Below are 16,408 nucleotides of genomic sequence, written 5' to 3' on the forward strand. Positions count from 1 at the left end.
ATCCTGGCTCTGAGCTCCACAGCAGGGGTGAGGACCATTCTCCTTCAGACCCTCCAGGGTCCAGGGAGTAGGTGCAGGGAGGTCAGGCAGCCCAGGCCCCATCCTCTGGGGATGGTAGGTGACAGTGACTCTGCTGGGCCCTCAGGGCCCTCACCTGCACCACAGCCCATAGCCCAGGGAGCAGCTCCCGGTGTGGGGAGCGGTTTGCATCGTGGGAGCATCACACACCCACCGGCCTTCAGTACCATGTGGTCTGACCCTCTGGGGACAGTCTTGCCCTGCAGACCCCACCTTCTCCAGTCACTGCCTGGCAGCCACTTGGGCTTTGTGTGGTGTGACGACCGGGCACACCCCAGCCAGTCTTCCTGAGAAGTGAGAGAATAACATTGTTAGCATCCAGCTTTGTCCCTGGTTTTTAAGGGATGCTGTAGGCTTGAAATACAAAGTCAATACAGGACAGATTTTTGCATGTGGCCTTTAAGTGTCTGAATCAGGACTCAGGACTGAATTGTATCATCACATGTCTTTCATTTTTAGTATGCTTTGAACCAAAACAAAACATAGAACTACAGGTTTAAAAAATAACCAGAAAAGGGGCGCCTGGGTGGCTCTGCCAGTTAAGTGTCCAACTTCGGATCAGGTCATGATCTTTGTGGGTTCCAGCCCTGCGTCGGGCTCTGTGTCTCAGCTCAGAGCCTGGAACCTGCTTCGGATTCTGTGTCTCCCTCTCTCTCTGCCCCTCGCCTGCTTGGCTTGGGCTCTCTCTCAGAAATAAACATTAAAGCTAAAAACAAAAACTAAAAATTTTTAAAAAGCAATGGACAGAAGGAAAAAATAAAACTATTATTTGTAGATGGTATAATTTTGCACCACAAATTGTAACAGAACTGAGAAATTATTGAAAATCAACATTCAGTGAGGTGGCTAGTTTCACAAATATACACTTAAAAATAACTTTCCTATGTAAGAGCAATAGCCAACTAGAAAAATACAATGAAAAAAAACTATTTGCAATAATAAAATCATATACAACTTACATTAGAAAATCAGACAGTTTTACTCAGGAATACAATACTTTAATAAAGGCATGGGAAAGAAAATTTGTAAAGCTACCAAAGTTTTCCCAAATAGTTTATAGGCTTAACCTATTTCAGTCAAAATACCAATGTAGATTTTTAGGAAAGCTAACATAAAGCAAAACATGATCATCAAGAATCTTTAAAATAACACACCACAGGACCTGTCCCATGAAGGCACCGCTGACCTGGCCTCTGGGCAGACAAGTCAGGAAAGTGGGTAGCAGGAGCCCTACAAGAACAAGTATCTACGACAATGAAGATACTGGAATCCTGTCTCTTGAGGGGCAATGTGAACTAGCCACTGGAGACAACTGCTAAAAATAAAACACTTTGCTTGTGAGGTAGTGACCACCCATTGGCAAGGGTCTGAGGAGAGCTTGGAGAGGAAGTGACCACATGGTAGGGTAATTGGCCAGTCATGGGTCCAAGCCAATGTCTCCCTCTTCCTCTTCTGGCTCTTGGATTTCCTTCCTAGCAGGCTTCCTTCTTGGTTCAGCAGAGGAACAAGATTCTGAAGAGCTTTACCAGTAGTAGGGCTGGGAGGCTGGGCCCGAGCGACCCAAACTTCTTTTGGCAATGCAAAGGCCATGAGCGCTAGCCGAGCAGTGAAGAGCTGGCCAAAAATACAGTAAGAGCAACAGACACTTTAAAAGTATCTTGTGAAAAGTATTCCTGTAAAAGTCACTTTTCACTACAAAATGCACATGCTGATGAGATCGATGGTTAGTTTCGATCACATACAAATAACAGAGTAAGTCTTTGACATTCACTTGCTGTATCTTCCTATATTCCAAAGGAAACAGTCCCTTTCAACACTCAAGCTCTAACAGGGTGTTCTTTGAAGGTTATGTGAATTGGTAGTGAAGCTGTTGGTTTAACAAATCAGTAGTTTGGTTCTCTCAGGCGAACACAGTTCCAGATAAGGAACTGTGCATTATTTTTTCCCCACAAGTGCGAACTCCTGTGTGTGAGGGGAGAATGGATACGCTTTCATACACACAGGTCACTCTGTTCACCTTGCAGGTAAGTGGCCTCCTTTTTGGGAAAGGGACCTGTGGCCTGTACATTGTTGGAGAAGTTCACAAAAGAAAGCTCCTTAGTCCAGAAAGTGTGGATGCTGATGACTGAGGTATAGCCCTTGAGGGTGTTTTCTTCCCTGTGAAATTTTCTAAAAATTTGAGGTTTCAGCCAAGATGGGTATTTACCCAATTTTGACTATACTGAGGTTATCACATATCTGTATCTTTTCAGAAGCCTGGGAATTCAGGATCTTTCCTGATCCCATTTCTGCTTTCGGGTCTTAGATGGCAAATGGGTTTTTTCATGCCGGGTACAGTTGGAGAGCCGGCCAAATCTTCTCCCACATTTTTTGCAACTATATGGCCTCTCAGCCTCATGACTCTGCAGGTGTAGCAAAAAGTCTTCATTCTCTGGGAAGGTTTTCCCACATTCTGGACACTTAAATATCTTCTCCCTTACATGGATTTCTTCATGGCGACTCCGATGAGAGTTTTGACGAAAGTTTTTCCCACACTGAGAACATGAATAAGGTTTCTCTCCTGTATGGATGCGTTCATGTTTATTAAGGTTTGTTTTATGATTGAAGCTTTTCCCACAATGACTACAGTCATAGGGTTTTTCACCAGTGTGAGTCCGCTGGTGGGAAATAAGGTAAGAACTTTCATTAAACTGTTTCCCACACAGTGGACAAGTGTACCATCTTCTCGTTCTCCGATTTCGAGTAAGTGCAATCACGTTGATATCCACATACTTTGAGAGTTCCTCTAGGGGAGTATCATTTTCAATGGTAACTAGAAGATTTTTCACTTTCCTTTGTTTTGGAGTAGATGTATTTAGTCTGTCTTTATGGCAATATGGAGATTGCTCAGAGACCACAGAACAATCTACTTCATCACAATCTGAAGTCTTCTCTCTATGATCTTCACTCTCTACAGGTTCCTTCTGAAGACCTTCAGTCTCAGGATTAATGTCATGGGCTGTGGAAACAGAGAATTAATAACTTTTGAGGGATATGATACCAGGCAGTTTGAAAAAACAAGTTAGATTTCTCATCAAACAATAATCTTGAGTGTCAGAAATTTGAGGACTAGCAGGTAATTGTTATCAACACTCCTTCTCCACTCTTCCTGTGGGTGGAATATATTACTGATAAGTCTTCCTATCCAATGCAGTGCAAGCACACGGTCCTTTCCCCCATCGTCCGAGAGAGAGAGAGAGAGAGAGAGAGAGAGAGAGAGAGAGAGCGAGCGAGCGCGAGCGCACTCAAGTGGTAGGCAGACAGAGGGGGAGACAGAGAATCCCAAGCAGGCTGTAGGCTCATTGCGGAGCTTGATGCAGGGCTTGATTCCATGACCCTTGGATCATGACTTGAGCAGAAATCAACAGTTGGACGAGCTGGATGCTCAACTGACTGAGCCACCCAGGTACCCCTTTTTTTTTTTTTTAATGAAATGAGGGGGACTACACTGAAAGATTTTATAGGTTTGCTTTCTGAATAGGCACTAATTACTCAAGAAGTTCATACTGATCTTATATTCTGTGTAGAGCAGTGAGCTAAGGGCCAGGGGATGAAAGACATAAATATTCAAGGGTATACCACTCCTATTCTTTAGGAGGCTAGTAAGTGAAAGGTAAGATGAGTTACTTCTAGGTTTTCACTATATATTAAATATTACGATATTATAGAATTAGATAATACTATAAAATCCTATATAATAGTGAAAAAACAGAGCAATTCAAATGACCAAAAACAATGAAGGCATATCATATTCAGTAGTTATTATTTGGGCAATAAGGTTATTACAAGTGATAAAATTAAACTATGGTAGAAATTCATTGTGGTCTTTTTGGGGGAGAAAGGGGAGTAGTAACTGGGCAGTGGGCACAAAAGGGACTTCTGGGGTGCCAGAAATAGTCCATTTGAATGGTGGTTAGACAAATGTGTACATTTTGTGAAAATCTGAGGTATACACTTTTTTTTTTTAAGTATTTTATTTAATTTTGAGAGAGAGACAGCGTGAGCAGGGGAGGGTCAGAGAGAGGGAGACCAGAATCCGAAGACAGGCTCCAGGCTTTGAGCTAGCTGTCAGCACAGAGCCCAACAAAGGGCTCGAACCCATGAACCGTGAGATCATGACCTGAGCCGAAGCCAGACGCTCAACCGACTGAGCCACCCAGGCGCCCCTGAGGTATACACTTTTGATCTGTAGACTTTTCTGTATTTATTACCACCAAAAGAAGTCTGAGTAAAATAACAGATATAAAGACTAAATAACAAAGTAAAAAAAAAAAGTACACTGTGAAAAGGTAAAGTGACAAGGGACCCCTAAACTCTGGGCAACTTATGAATATTAAAGGATTAAATCAGCTACTTAGATATATGGCCGACCACAGATCTGTGATACAGACCTTTGCTAGATGAGGAGTTTTCCCCTGACAGAGGTTTTCTGTTTCATTACTCCCTTGGGTACTGAAAATGCTGACTCGAAGCATATGGCAATTTTTATCACCAGCCCTTGACACTGACTGCCACACTTCCTTCAAAAGTAACTGTGCCAGTTTCAATACAAGCATCAAGGCGTGGGTACCAATTTTACCTAATCTTGCCAGCATTTAATAGGTATAAAATAGCTTCTCATTGCAGCTTTATTTTGTACTTTGTTATTACAAACCACTAATTTATTGGGCTGAGACTCATAAATTTACATAAATTTTACATGTTGCGAATCTTAACCCCTGTGCAGGCAGTCACTGCTGGATGTCGGGCTGAAGCCCTTGCAAGTCCCCAACTTGAAGCCATAAAAAAGCGTCAGTTCAAAACCTGACACATGTTCTATTCTCGAGCCATTCCTTTATGACTTACTTTTACAGTTAGCTTTCTTTTTTAAAAGTTTATTTATTCTGAGGGAGAGAGAGAAAGAGCGAGCGAGTACGAGCAGGGCAGGGGCACAGAGACAGGGACAGAGAAAGAATCCCAAGCACAGACAGTGTGGAGCCCTATGTGGGGCTTGAACTCACAAACCGTGAGATCATGACCTGAGCTGAAACCAAGAGTTGGACATGTAACGGACTGAACCACCCAGGCGTCCCTATAGTTAGTTCTCAAGATATTTTGAGTTTAGTATCACATCGTGTGTTATTGTTTATAACATGTCTAATATCCTTTAAAATTTTTTGACTGTTATTTACAGTATAAATTTAGAAGGCACTAATATCTTTACACGATTTCAGTTTTCCCATTTAGATCCGTGTCTCTCCAATATTTAAGAATCCGTTAGGGGGCGCCTGGGTGGCTCAGTTGGTTAAGTGTCTGACTTCGGCTCAGGTCAGATCTCACGTTTGTGATTTCGAGCCCCGCGTCGGGCTCTGTGCTGACAGCCAGCTCAGAGCCTGGAGCCTGCTTCCGGTTCTGTGTCTCCTTCTCTTTCTGCCCCTCCCCCTCTCACGCTCCGTCTCTCTCTGTATCAAAAATAAATAAAACATAAGAATGACAGCTTCCATTATTTTGTGTTAATTTTTTAATACAATTAAAAAATTTTTTTGATGCTTATTATTGAGATAGAAACAGAGAATGAATGGGGGAGGTGCAGAGAGAGAGGGAGACACAGAACCGGAAGCAGGCTCCATGCTCTGAGTTGTCAGCACAGAGTCTGATATGGGGCTTGAACCCACAAACTGTGAGATCATGACTTGAGCTGAAGTCAGATGCTTAACTAACTGACCCTAAGCCACCCAGGCGCTCCATAGTTAATACAATTTTCTAAATGTTTTTGAGAAAGTGAGACAGAGCATGAGTGGGGGGAGGAAACAATATGAAGCAGGCTCCAGGCTCTGAGCCGTGGGCACAGACTCCGACGTGGGACTTGAACCTACAAACTGTGAGGTCATGACCTGAGTTGAAGTTGGATGCTTAACCGACTGAGCCACCCAGGCACTGATGTTAGGTTTTTAAAAAGTTAGGGGCGCCTGGGTGGCTCAGTCGGTTAGGCCTCCGACTTCGGCTCAGGTCAGATCTCACGTTCTTGGGTTCGCGCCCCGCGTCAGGCTCTGTGCTGACAGCTAGCTCAGAGCCTGGAGCCTGCTTCTGGTTCTGTGTCTCCTTCTCTCTCTGCCCCTCCCCCTCTCATGCTCTGTCTCTCTCTGTATCAAAAATAAATAAAACATTAAAAAAAATTTAAAAAGTTAATGTTGAGAGAGAGAAAAAAGCATGAGGGGCAGAGAGGGAAGGAGAGACAGAATCCCCGGCAGGCTCTGCACTATCTCAGTGTGGAGCCAGATGTGGGGCTTGAACCCATGAACCATGAGATCATGACCTAGGCTGAACTGAGTCACCCAGGGGCCCCCATTTTGTTAATTTAAGAATGTATTGCTATACATTCCCTATTTAGTACTTTGAGCCACCTATGTGCCCCATTTCATTTTTAAATAATTACCATCAGTCTTTTATGAATGACTATAAATGTCATATTATATTAAAGGGCTACCTATTTTGAAGATAATTCATTGAAACTCATACTATTTTTTCTGATTTTCCTGAGTGTCAATGAATATATCTTACATTCCTTTAGTGTACTAATTTTTATGATCAAAACTTTAGTAGCTAATATATTTATATGGTACAAAAATCTAAATGTGAAAAGGTATTCGCTAGGGAGCCTTCCTCCAGTCCCTGCCCCCATCCATTCTACTCACCCCCCGACGTGTGCCAATTCTCATTAGTTTCTTTTTATTTTTCCATGGTTTGTCTAAGTGACATATTTTTCTTTCTCCTTTTCTAAAGGTAGTATACTGTGTATGTGTCTGGTATTTGCTTTATTTTGATCGTTATATTCCCGGGCATAGAAATTCATGGTATTCTATGTGGACACATCATATTCAACCAGAGACACTTACATTGTCTTCAGAGGTGAATGCATCTTTAATACTGGTAATTAGATCGTCATATATAGGGAGTGTACCATTCTGCATGTCCACCAGTATTATACCGGTTTCCCAACACACCACCAATGTGTTGTTATCAGATTTCTAGAAATCTGATAGAAAAAAGATGGTAATCTGGTTGAGGTTTAATCTGCATTTCTAATTATGAGTAGGGCTGGACATCTTTCCATGTGTTTATGGGTCATTTGTGTTCCTAAGCGAATCTATTGGTCTTTCTCTTGGTGTACAAAGTATGATTCACTTTGCTGGGTTGTCACAACACTTCTTATGAGCCCCTTCTGCTTCCCTGCTCTTCTTTTCAATTTTCCTGGTCACTTGTATTTATTATTTCCATTTGAATTAGAGAGTAGAACAGGGGGGCAATGGTACTGGCATTATTAAAATAATAATAAAAATGGCATTACATTCACTTCATGAATTAGCCTGGGGAGAAATGACCTTTTAATGTTAAATCTTCCTCGTCAACATGGTATTTCTTCCCTTTCATTCAGATCTCCTTCTTTGTCTTCTGGAAACATTTTCTAGTTTTCCTCATAATTTCTGCATGTTTCCTCAGTTTATTTCTAGGTGTTTAATCTTGTTTGTTCCTATATAACTTCTAAATAACTGCATTTATGAAAGCTAATGATTTCCATATAATTTTTCATCCCATCGCCTTACTGAATGCTCTATTTATAATTTTCAGACACTTCCTATGGTTTTCCAGGTACACAATTACATCAGAGGTAATAGATTCTTAAAATCCTAAACATCTCATTTCTTTCTCATTTACAACTGTTCTGGCCAATACCTAATACACAATATTAAATAGTAGCAGTGATAGTGGGCTTCGTTGTTGTCCTGACATTAGTGGGAATGCCTTCCAGTGTTTCCTGTAAACAGGTGCAGACTGAAAGGAAGTATCCATTACTTACTATTTTGTTTAGTGTTTTGTGACGAAGGCAGAAGGCATTGGTATTCTGTCTAATATCTTTTCAGTAACTATGAAATTGATCAGAGGATTCCTGTCCTTTATTATTAAATAGATATTAATAGACTTTCTATTATTAAATCACTTTTGCATTCTAGGAATAAATCTTCCTTGGTCAGGACAGCTTTTTATAGATTGTGGTATCTTTGTCATATTAGTTTCATAAAAAGAAATTGGAATTTTTTTAATCTGAAAATTTTCATAGCATTTAAATTGTCTAAAAAATTTTTTTTTATTTTTTAAAATTTATTTTTGGGAGACAGAGAGAGCACGAGCAGGGGAGGGTCAGAGAGAGAGGGAGACACAGAATCTGAAACAGGCTCCAGGCTCTAAGCTAGCTGTCAGCACAGAGCTGGACACAGGGCTTGAACCCACGAACTGTAAGATCATGACCTGAGCCGAAGTCAGATGAGTAACCGACTGAGCCACCCAGGTGCCCCTAAATTGTCTAATTTTTAAAGCTTCTTAAGAATTTCCTGTGAAACTTGGGGCACCGAGAAAATAATGTTTGTTTATTTTTGAGAGAGACAGAGAAAGAGGGAGGGGGGAGAGAGACAGACAGACAGACAGATAGACACAAAGTGCAAACAGGGGAGGGGCAAAGAGAGAGGGAGACATAGAATCCTAAGCAGAGTCCATGCTCTGAGCTGTCAGCACACAGCCTGCTGCAGGGCTTGAACTCATGGACCATGAGATCATGACCTGAGTTGAAGTCAGACGCTTAACCAACTGAACCACCCAGGTGCCCCTAGAAAAAAAATTTTTTTAGCTTTATTTACTCATTTTGAGAGACAGAGACCACATGAGCAGGGGAGGGGCATGGCAGGGGAGGGGCAGAGAGAAAAGGAGAGAGAGAATCCCAAGCAGGCTCTGTGCTGACAGAGCAGAACCCAACATGGGGCGTGAACCCCCGAAATAGATCATGACCTGAGTTGAAACCAAGAATCAGACACTTAACTGACAGACTCAAGGCGCCTGCACACTGCTTATCTTTTTAGGTGAATGACTTTTATTTTAAAAGAAACTGGAAGTTTTAGAGGGCGAGAATGGAGCACTATGTATGATTTTAAGCCACTGATATCAACTGGAGAATCCAACCCTACCTACGGAAGAAGCACGTAGTATTTATTAAGTGTTGGTTAATGATTCTAAGTTTAAATCATCAGCTTTGGGGTATGGGTAAGGGAGGGAAATGGAAAGGGTGAGAAACGGGTCTCAGGGTCTGAAGGTCAATGGCCAAAGTGTTCCTGGAATTGGTAACCTACCCACCAGCCAGTCACCTAAAATAAATGCTTGTTTTATCCAAGACTGAGAAAAAATTCAGTGTAATAAATCTGATCTCTTTATGCTTTCCCCTACTAAGAAAACATTAGGCTAATATCATCCTCAATGGGGAAAAACTGATAGCTTTTCTCTTTCGGCAAGGAAGAAGTCAAATTTTCATTTTTCGCAGACAACAGGATAATCTATGTGGATACCCAAAAGACTCCAAAAATATTGCTAGAACAGATACATGAATTCAGCAAAGTTGCCGGATATAAAAGCAACATACAGAAATCTGTTGCATTTCTATACACCAATGATAAAGCATCAGAAAGAGAAATCAAGGAATCGATCCCATTTACAATTGCACCAAATACCTTAAGATACTCAGGAGTAAACCTAACCAAAGAGGTAAAAGATCTGTCTGCTAAAAACTATAGAAAGCTTATAAAAGACATTGAAGACGACAAAAAGAAACAGAAAAGCTCTCCATGCTCATGGATTGGAAGAACAAATATTGTTAAAATGTTGATACTACCCAAAGCAATCTACACATTCAATGCAATCCCTACCAAATAAACACCAGCATTCTTCACAGAGCTAGAACAAATCATCCTAAATTTGTATGGAACCAGAAAAGACCCCGAATAGCCAAAGTAATGTTGAAAAAAGAAAACCCAAGCTGTAGGCATCACAATTCCAGTCTTCAAGCTGAATGACAAAGCCATAATCATCAAGACAGTACAGTATTGGCACAAACCAGACACAGAGATCAAAGGAACAGAATAGAGAATCCAGAAATATATCCACAAATGTATGGCCACTAATCTTTGACAAAGTGAAAAAAAGTCTCTTTAGCAACTGGTGGGAAAACTGGACCACTTTCTTATACCAAAGAGCAAAATAAATTCAAAATGGATGAAGACCTAAATGTAAGACAAGAAACCATCCCAGAGAAGGAAATAGGCAGCAACCTCTTTGACCTTGGCTGCAGCAACTTACTAGACAGGTGTCCAGAGACAAGGGAAACAAAAGCAAAAATAAACTTTATTGGACCAAGATAAAAAGCTCTGCACAGCGAAGTAAACAATCAACAAAACTAAAAAGCAACTGACAGAAGAGGAGAAGATATTTACAAATGACATCTCAGATAAAGGGTTAGTATCTAAAATCTGTAAAGAAATTATCAAACTCAACACTCAAAAAACAAATAATCCAGTGAAGAAATGGGCAAAGGACATGAATAGACACTTCCCCAAAGAAGACATGCAGACAGATGGCTAAAATGCTCAACATCACTCAACTACTCATCATTAGGGAAATACAAATCAAAACCACAATGAGATACCACCTCACACCTGTCAGAGTGGCTAAAATGAACAACTCAGACAACAACAGATGTTGGCGAGGATGTGGAGAAAGAGGAACCCTTGTGAACTGCTGGTGAGAATGAAAACTGGTGTAGCCACTCTAGAAAAATAGTATGGAGGTTCCTCAGAAAGTTAAAAATAGGGGTGCCTGGGTGGCCTGACTGAGGTCAGTTAAGCATCTAACTCTTGATTACGTCTCAGGTCATGATCTCAGTTTGTGAGTGTAAGCCCTGCATCAGGCTCTGCACTAACAGTACAAGCCTGCTTTGGATTCTCTCTCTGTCCCTCTCGTGAGTTCCTGCTCTCTTTCTCTCTCAAGATAAATAAGTAAGCTTAAAAGAGTTAAAAATGGAATTACCTACAATCCAGCATTGCACTAGTAGGGGCACATGCACCCCAATGTTTATACCAGCATTATCAATAATAGCCAAATTATGGAAGGAGCCCAAATGTCCATCAACTGATGAATGGATAGAGAAGATGTGGTATAACATATAGGAATATTATAATATATATGTAATGGAATATTACTCAGTGATCAAAAAGAATGAAATCTTGCCATTTGCAACAACATGGATCAAACTAGAGTGTATTAGGCTAAATAACATAAGTCAGAGAAAGAAACATGATTTCACTCGTGTGGAATTTAAGAAACAAAACATGAATATAGGGGAAGGGAAGGAAAAATAAGATAAAAACAAAGAGGGAGACAAACCCTAGGAGACTCTTTAATACAGAGAATAAACAGGTTTGCTGGAAGGGAGGTGGCTGGGGGTGGGGTGGGGTCAATGGGTGATGGGCATTAAGGAGGACACTTGGTGAGTTGAACACTGGTACTATGTGTAAGTGATACCTAACTAAATTGTACTTTTGAAACCAACACTACACTATATGTTAATTAACTTGAATTTAAACAAAACAAGCAAACAAAAAAACCACTAGGGGCATGTGGCTGTCTCAGTCCATAGAGCATGCGATGTTTGATCTCAGGGTCATAAGTTCAAGCCCCATTCTGGGCATAGAGTTTACTTAAAATGTACATAAATACCTATATATCTATATGCATCTGGGTGGCTTAGTTAAGTGTCTACTCTTGATCTCAGCTCAGGTCACGATCCCAGGGTTGTGGGACTGAACCCCACATTGGGCTCTGCACTGAGTATGGAGACTGCTTAAGATTCTCTCTCCCTCTCTGACCTTCTCCCCCCACTCATGAGCTTTCTCTCTCTCTTAAAAAAAAGAATTTAGTGTCACTATCCTGACCGTACAGTGTAAGGCAACCAGAGTTCAAGAGTCATGGATTTTTGTCACCCCAGGCAACTCACAAAACCCACTTTCTGTTCCATTTTAGCCTCAGAAGCAAAGAGCCCTGAAGGTGAAGTAAAACGTATTAGGCACTCCGCAAAACGATGTTTGAGGGCCCCTGACTCTACGGGAGCAGTGTATTTGTAGAGAAAGGCTGAATCATCTCTCACCAGCTTCCAGAGAACTGCTGCCATGGGGCGCCCGGGTGGCTCCGTCGGTTAAGCCTCCGACTTCGACTCAGGTCATGATCTCGCAGGTCGTGAGTTCAAGCCCCGCTCTGGGCTCTGTGCTGACAGCTCAGAGCCTGGAGCCTGCTTCAGACCCTGGCTCCCTCTCTCTCTGTTCCTTCCCTGCTTGCACTCTCTCTCTCTCTCAACAATAAATAAACATTAAAAAAAGAAACTGTTGCCAGATGAATTCATATGTAGTATTCTCCTTTAAGATTATTTGTTACCCATTACTGGGAAATAAGCAGAAATGAAGAAGGACCCATTCTCCAACCATGCACGAAATTCACTGAAAAAATTATGAGAAATGCATCAAGAAGGCGGTACAATTCTGGGCTAAGGCTGCAGGCTCTGGTGTTAGAATCCCTGAGTCCAGATCCCTGCTCTGCTACCTACTACTGTGTGACTTTTAACAATTAACATTTTTCTGCTTTAGTTTCATCCTCTGTAAAATAGTAATAATTCCTATGTCCTACAGTCTATTGTGAGATATGTACAAGATAATAAATGCATGCAAAGCACTGAGACTAGTGCCTACATGATGATACACAAGTGCTAAGTAAGTGCTAGATATGATTTTCATCAATAGTGTGATATATTTTCATTCACCCTAGTAGAGTTCATAGCTATTGGGACATCAAGGGGGAAAAAAAAGACTTAAAGGAGTTAGTCATGCACCCAATGAAAACACCAATTTAAAATACACCTGTTGGGCGATTGGCATGAGATCCAGAAAATGGATTCAGAAACAATGGCTGAATTGTTCAGAAACAACCTGGCTGCATTTTTATCTATTTAAATATTTGATGTCAGTACACTAGCTCTAAGTCTTGTTTACCAAAAGAAGTCCCCTCCTCCCCTTGCTGCCCTAAAGATATACAAACAGTGGCCACCCACAGCTGGTGTAGGCTCTGCCACATGGAATAAAAATTAAACGAGCATCAACATGTACTTAGCTACTGTGAATCAGGTCTTTAAAAAGTCTGATGAGGGGTGCCTGGGTAGCCCAGTTGGTTAAGCATCCAATTTTTTTTTTTTTTTTGAGAGAGAGAGAGAGAGAGGAAGCATGAGGGAAGGGCAGAGACAGAAGGAGACACAGAATCCAAAGCAAGTGCCAGGCTCTAAGCCGTCAGCACAGAGCATGATGTGGGGTTTGAACTCACAAACTGGGAGATCATAATCTGAGCCAAAGTCAGATGCTTAGCCAACTAGCCCCTGAGGTGCTCCAAACATCTAAGTCTTGATTTCAGCTCAAGTCATGGTTCACAGTTCGTGAGTTTGAGCTCGACATCAGGCTCTGTGTTGGGAGAGCGTGGAGCCTGCTTGGGATTCTCTTTCTCACTCTCTCTCTGCCCTTCCCCTGTTCACTCTCTGTCTCTCTCTCTCAAAAATAAAATGCACATTAAAAAAAATAAAGCCTGATGAAATAGAAGAACATGCTTTTTCCATAGCATTCCATGTGGGCACACACGATTTCTTACCCAGTAACACCATCTCTCCAACACTGTCGTCCTTCTCTGAGGTGGGCTGCTGAATAGCATCTAGGCTCACACATTCTTCTTGAGAGTGAAATACATTCAAATCCTCGAAGACCAGCAGTTCCTGAAAGAGCAGTAGGCCCCAATCCTCTTAATAACAGAGGTTCTTCGACAACTCTGCTGGTAAAATAGACTGAGACCCAGAGAGCAGGAAGGGGAAGGTGAAAAGGACCTAAAAATCATACGAAGATGCAGCAGACAAGAAACCCGGGCTCAGGAGCCAAAGGACAAGCAGAGGAGAAATATCCAAGGAGGCAGTGAAAACAAGGCCACTCTCCTTACAAGAGTATGTTCTTATATATGGGTGAGCTGAGCAGCGAGGGCTCCAAGAGCAGAGTAGGTGACGTACTGAAAACAGAGAACTGGAAAACTGAACCCACCTCAGGCTCAGTATTCCGATACAGAGACGATGCGTCCTGTTTCCGCTGGATTCCGTCTCTGGGTAGAAGCTTCACCATGGGACGAGGTTGCACTGGGGAAAGAGGAAGCTGCAGTTAATGGAAAAGTCAGGGACTCTAATATGGAAACCCTAATCACACCTTGAGGCCACCCTGTCCTCATTCCCTCAGAAGGCGACTTACATTTTTTTCAGCTTCTGTGAGCCCAGGGAAGAGTTCAAGCCATAACAGGGTCTTGAACCTCTATCTAGGGTCTCCTCATTATGAAAAGAATGACTCCCTTAGGATTTTTTAAATTCCCATTACTACTAAAGGGGAGGGTAAAGTCTGGAGATACCCATAACAAGCACAGAATTTCCAAAATTCCACATTAACTGTAGTCAATTAACGCACCCACATTTCTTTATCCTAAAAAGATATACACACCCCCCCAAGAAAAAAGATATACGTTGCTCATTCTGTGACCTTTACACACATCCAGCAATCCACTCCAACTGTAGCCTGAGAAAAAAATACTCCCTCTCCGCAGTATGCTGACTTACTGGAATCAACCCCCCCCCCCCAATACCCACTATCCTAACTTGAATTCATTACTAACATGAAAACCTATTTCAGAACGTAGTACCATCCCCTTCTCTTCTGGTGAAACAGCATATGCTTCTTACATCTGTTCTGAAAGTTTGAGCTCACATCCTTCATAATAACCAAAGTCTCCTTGACTTTCTGATCGGGCTGGCCCACGCCTGGCTTGGGCAAGAAGGTGAGGAAGTGCTCCAGAACTAGCTGGTGGATGGTCTTGGGCCCACTAGTAGCATCCCGAAGTAGGTCTTGGCCCAGCTTGGATTCCGGAGGAACTCTCAGTATAAAGGACCGCTTTGGCTTTAGGGGCATTGGAACGACTTTTGCAGCCATCGCGCCTTGAAATCACACACCACACTCCTTCTGCAGAGCTTCAGGAGTCACCTCTTACTGAAGGAAGACTGTCAGATAGCCAAGCTGCAGACGAGAGAAACCACGGGTTACCCACAAAACCAGGTAGGCATGCCTGCACTGCAGTGTATGGCTTGGATAGTGACGCCACACGCAATGTAAAGCAGGAGAGAGAAGCTGGCGTGGGGAACACCCAACTGAAACGGAAGGTCCCTGAACTAGAAACTCCTAGCAAGGCCTGAAAGCAAGATCTGAAAGCTGTAGGATGTCCAAACCTCAAGGGTCATTCTGAGAAATAGGAGATGCAAACTCAAGCAGGTAGGAAGAGCAATGGGCTGGAAGACAGGACCCCTGGGGTCCCGAGGGCATCTGCTTAGAAGGTGGCCTGGCCATTCAATCAAGCCCTACTGCGCACCTAGGACCGCAGGTGCCTCAGATGCCGTTCAGGGGGCAGTTGATGGCTCAAGGAGCAAACGCAAGGCTCCAAGAGCTATCTGTCCATACGTGGCCTGCTGACTCCTTTCCGCCGTGAAAGCCCTGGCTGAGAGCGGCAGAGGACCTCCCAGTAGGGAGCCGCAGGCCAGGCCCACTCTGGAGCCTCGCCTACCGGCCAAGGGGCACCTTTACCACAACGACCAGCCTGCGGCGGCATTGCCCGGGGTGTGTTCCCGGCTCCCCAGCCGGCCAGGCAGCCCCAGCAAGTGACCAAGCTCTGCTCCCCAGAGGGCCCGTCAGCCTGGTTCCCGCCCTCGCAGAGCCCCTCACCTCTCGGGGGGCTGTTCCGCCCCTGGGAGCTCGCAGGGGACGGTCCGGAGACCCAGACGCAGAGACACGGAAACCAGGCGCGAGAGGCCAAGCCCGCCCCTCGCCCTTCGGTGTGCCCTCACAGGCCGAGGGCGACGATTGGTAAACGCCGCCGTCAGTTGAGGAGGAAGGTCGGACGCGGTGCCTTCTGGGAAGCCGAGCGCCTCGGCAGCCGCGACGTCACTACCGGTACTTCCTTCCGGTGCGGAAGCCTGGTCTCCCCGCTCGGAGCGGGCAGTCTGCGCTTGTCAAGGCGAGGCTCGAGGCCGGTCGACAGAGCTCTCGGCGACAGAGGGAGGCTAGGCTGGCGGCAGATGCTGTCTCTGGGGCTCTATATGGGAGATGAAAGCCAGAAAGCTGGCTCCAGTCCTCCATGACAAACTGGCGCCTCTCCAAGTACTGGCGGGGTAGCTCCACGGCCTGCTGGGAAGTGTAGTTCGGCTCCAAACAGCCAATGGTAGACCGCAGGCGCTGCGGCTGGGAAGAGGCCGTACCACCTTCACCCCCACCCACACCCCACCCCTGAGGCTCGACAGGAAGTGGGCTGCCTCTAGGACCGGAAG

The 16,408-nt window shown here is 43.6% G+C and overlaps 1 protein-coding gene across 2 annotated transcripts; it reads right to left on the reverse strand.

The window, feature by feature from the left end:
* Positions 1 to 841: 841 nt before the first annotated feature.
* On the reverse strand, positions 842 to 16,274 carry ZNF200 (zinc finger protein 200). 2 transcript variants are annotated; one of them, XM_029947491.1, is made up of 5 exons: positions 15,807 to 16,265; positions 14,777 to 15,107; positions 14,094 to 14,185; positions 13,657 to 13,777; positions 842 to 3,076 (listed from the first exon to the last, which is right to left on the reverse strand). In XM_029947491.1, the coding sequence occupies exons 2-5, from the start codon at positions 15,021 to 15,023 to the stop codon at positions 2,343 to 2,345; spliced, it is 1,194 nt and encodes a 397-aa protein (XP_029803351.1). In that variant the 5' UTR covers positions 15,024 to 15,107; positions 15,807 to 16,265; the 3' UTR covers positions 842 to 2,342. The 2 variants fall into 2 exon arrangements, with proteins under 2 accessions (XP_029803351.1, XP_029803352.1); XM_029947492.1 differs by lacking the exon at positions 842 to 3,076 and adding an exon at positions 12,303 to 12,464 and having other exon boundaries at positions 15,807 to 16,274.
* Between the last annotated feature and the right edge of the window lie 134 nt (positions 16,275 to 16,408).

This window comes from Suricata suricatta, chromosome 8 (assembly GCF_006229205.1).
Source record: "Suricata suricatta isolate VVHF042 chromosome 8, meerkat_22Aug2017_6uvM2_HiC, whole genome shotgun sequence".
Lineage (NCBI taxonomy): Eukaryota > Metazoa > Chordata > Mammalia > Carnivora > Herpestidae > Suricata > Suricata suricatta.

What these genes read in the sequence shown, in the direction of transcription:
- ZNF200 (XM_029947491.1), bottom strand. Translation starts at nt 15,023, where the DNA reads ATGGCTGCAAAAGTCGTTCCAATGCCCCTAAAGCCAAAGCGGTCCTTT. An exon ending in CTCAAACTTTCAGAACAGAT is followed by an intron (nt 14,186 to 14,776) that starts GTAAGAAGCATA and finishes CTCTTTCCCCAG; the next exon opens with TGCAACCTCGTCCCATGGTG. An exon ending in ATCGGAATACTGAGCCTGAG is followed by an intron (nt 13,778 to 14,093) that starts GTGGGTTCAGTT and finishes CTGCTCTTTCAG; the next exon opens with GAACTGCTGGTCTTCGAGGA.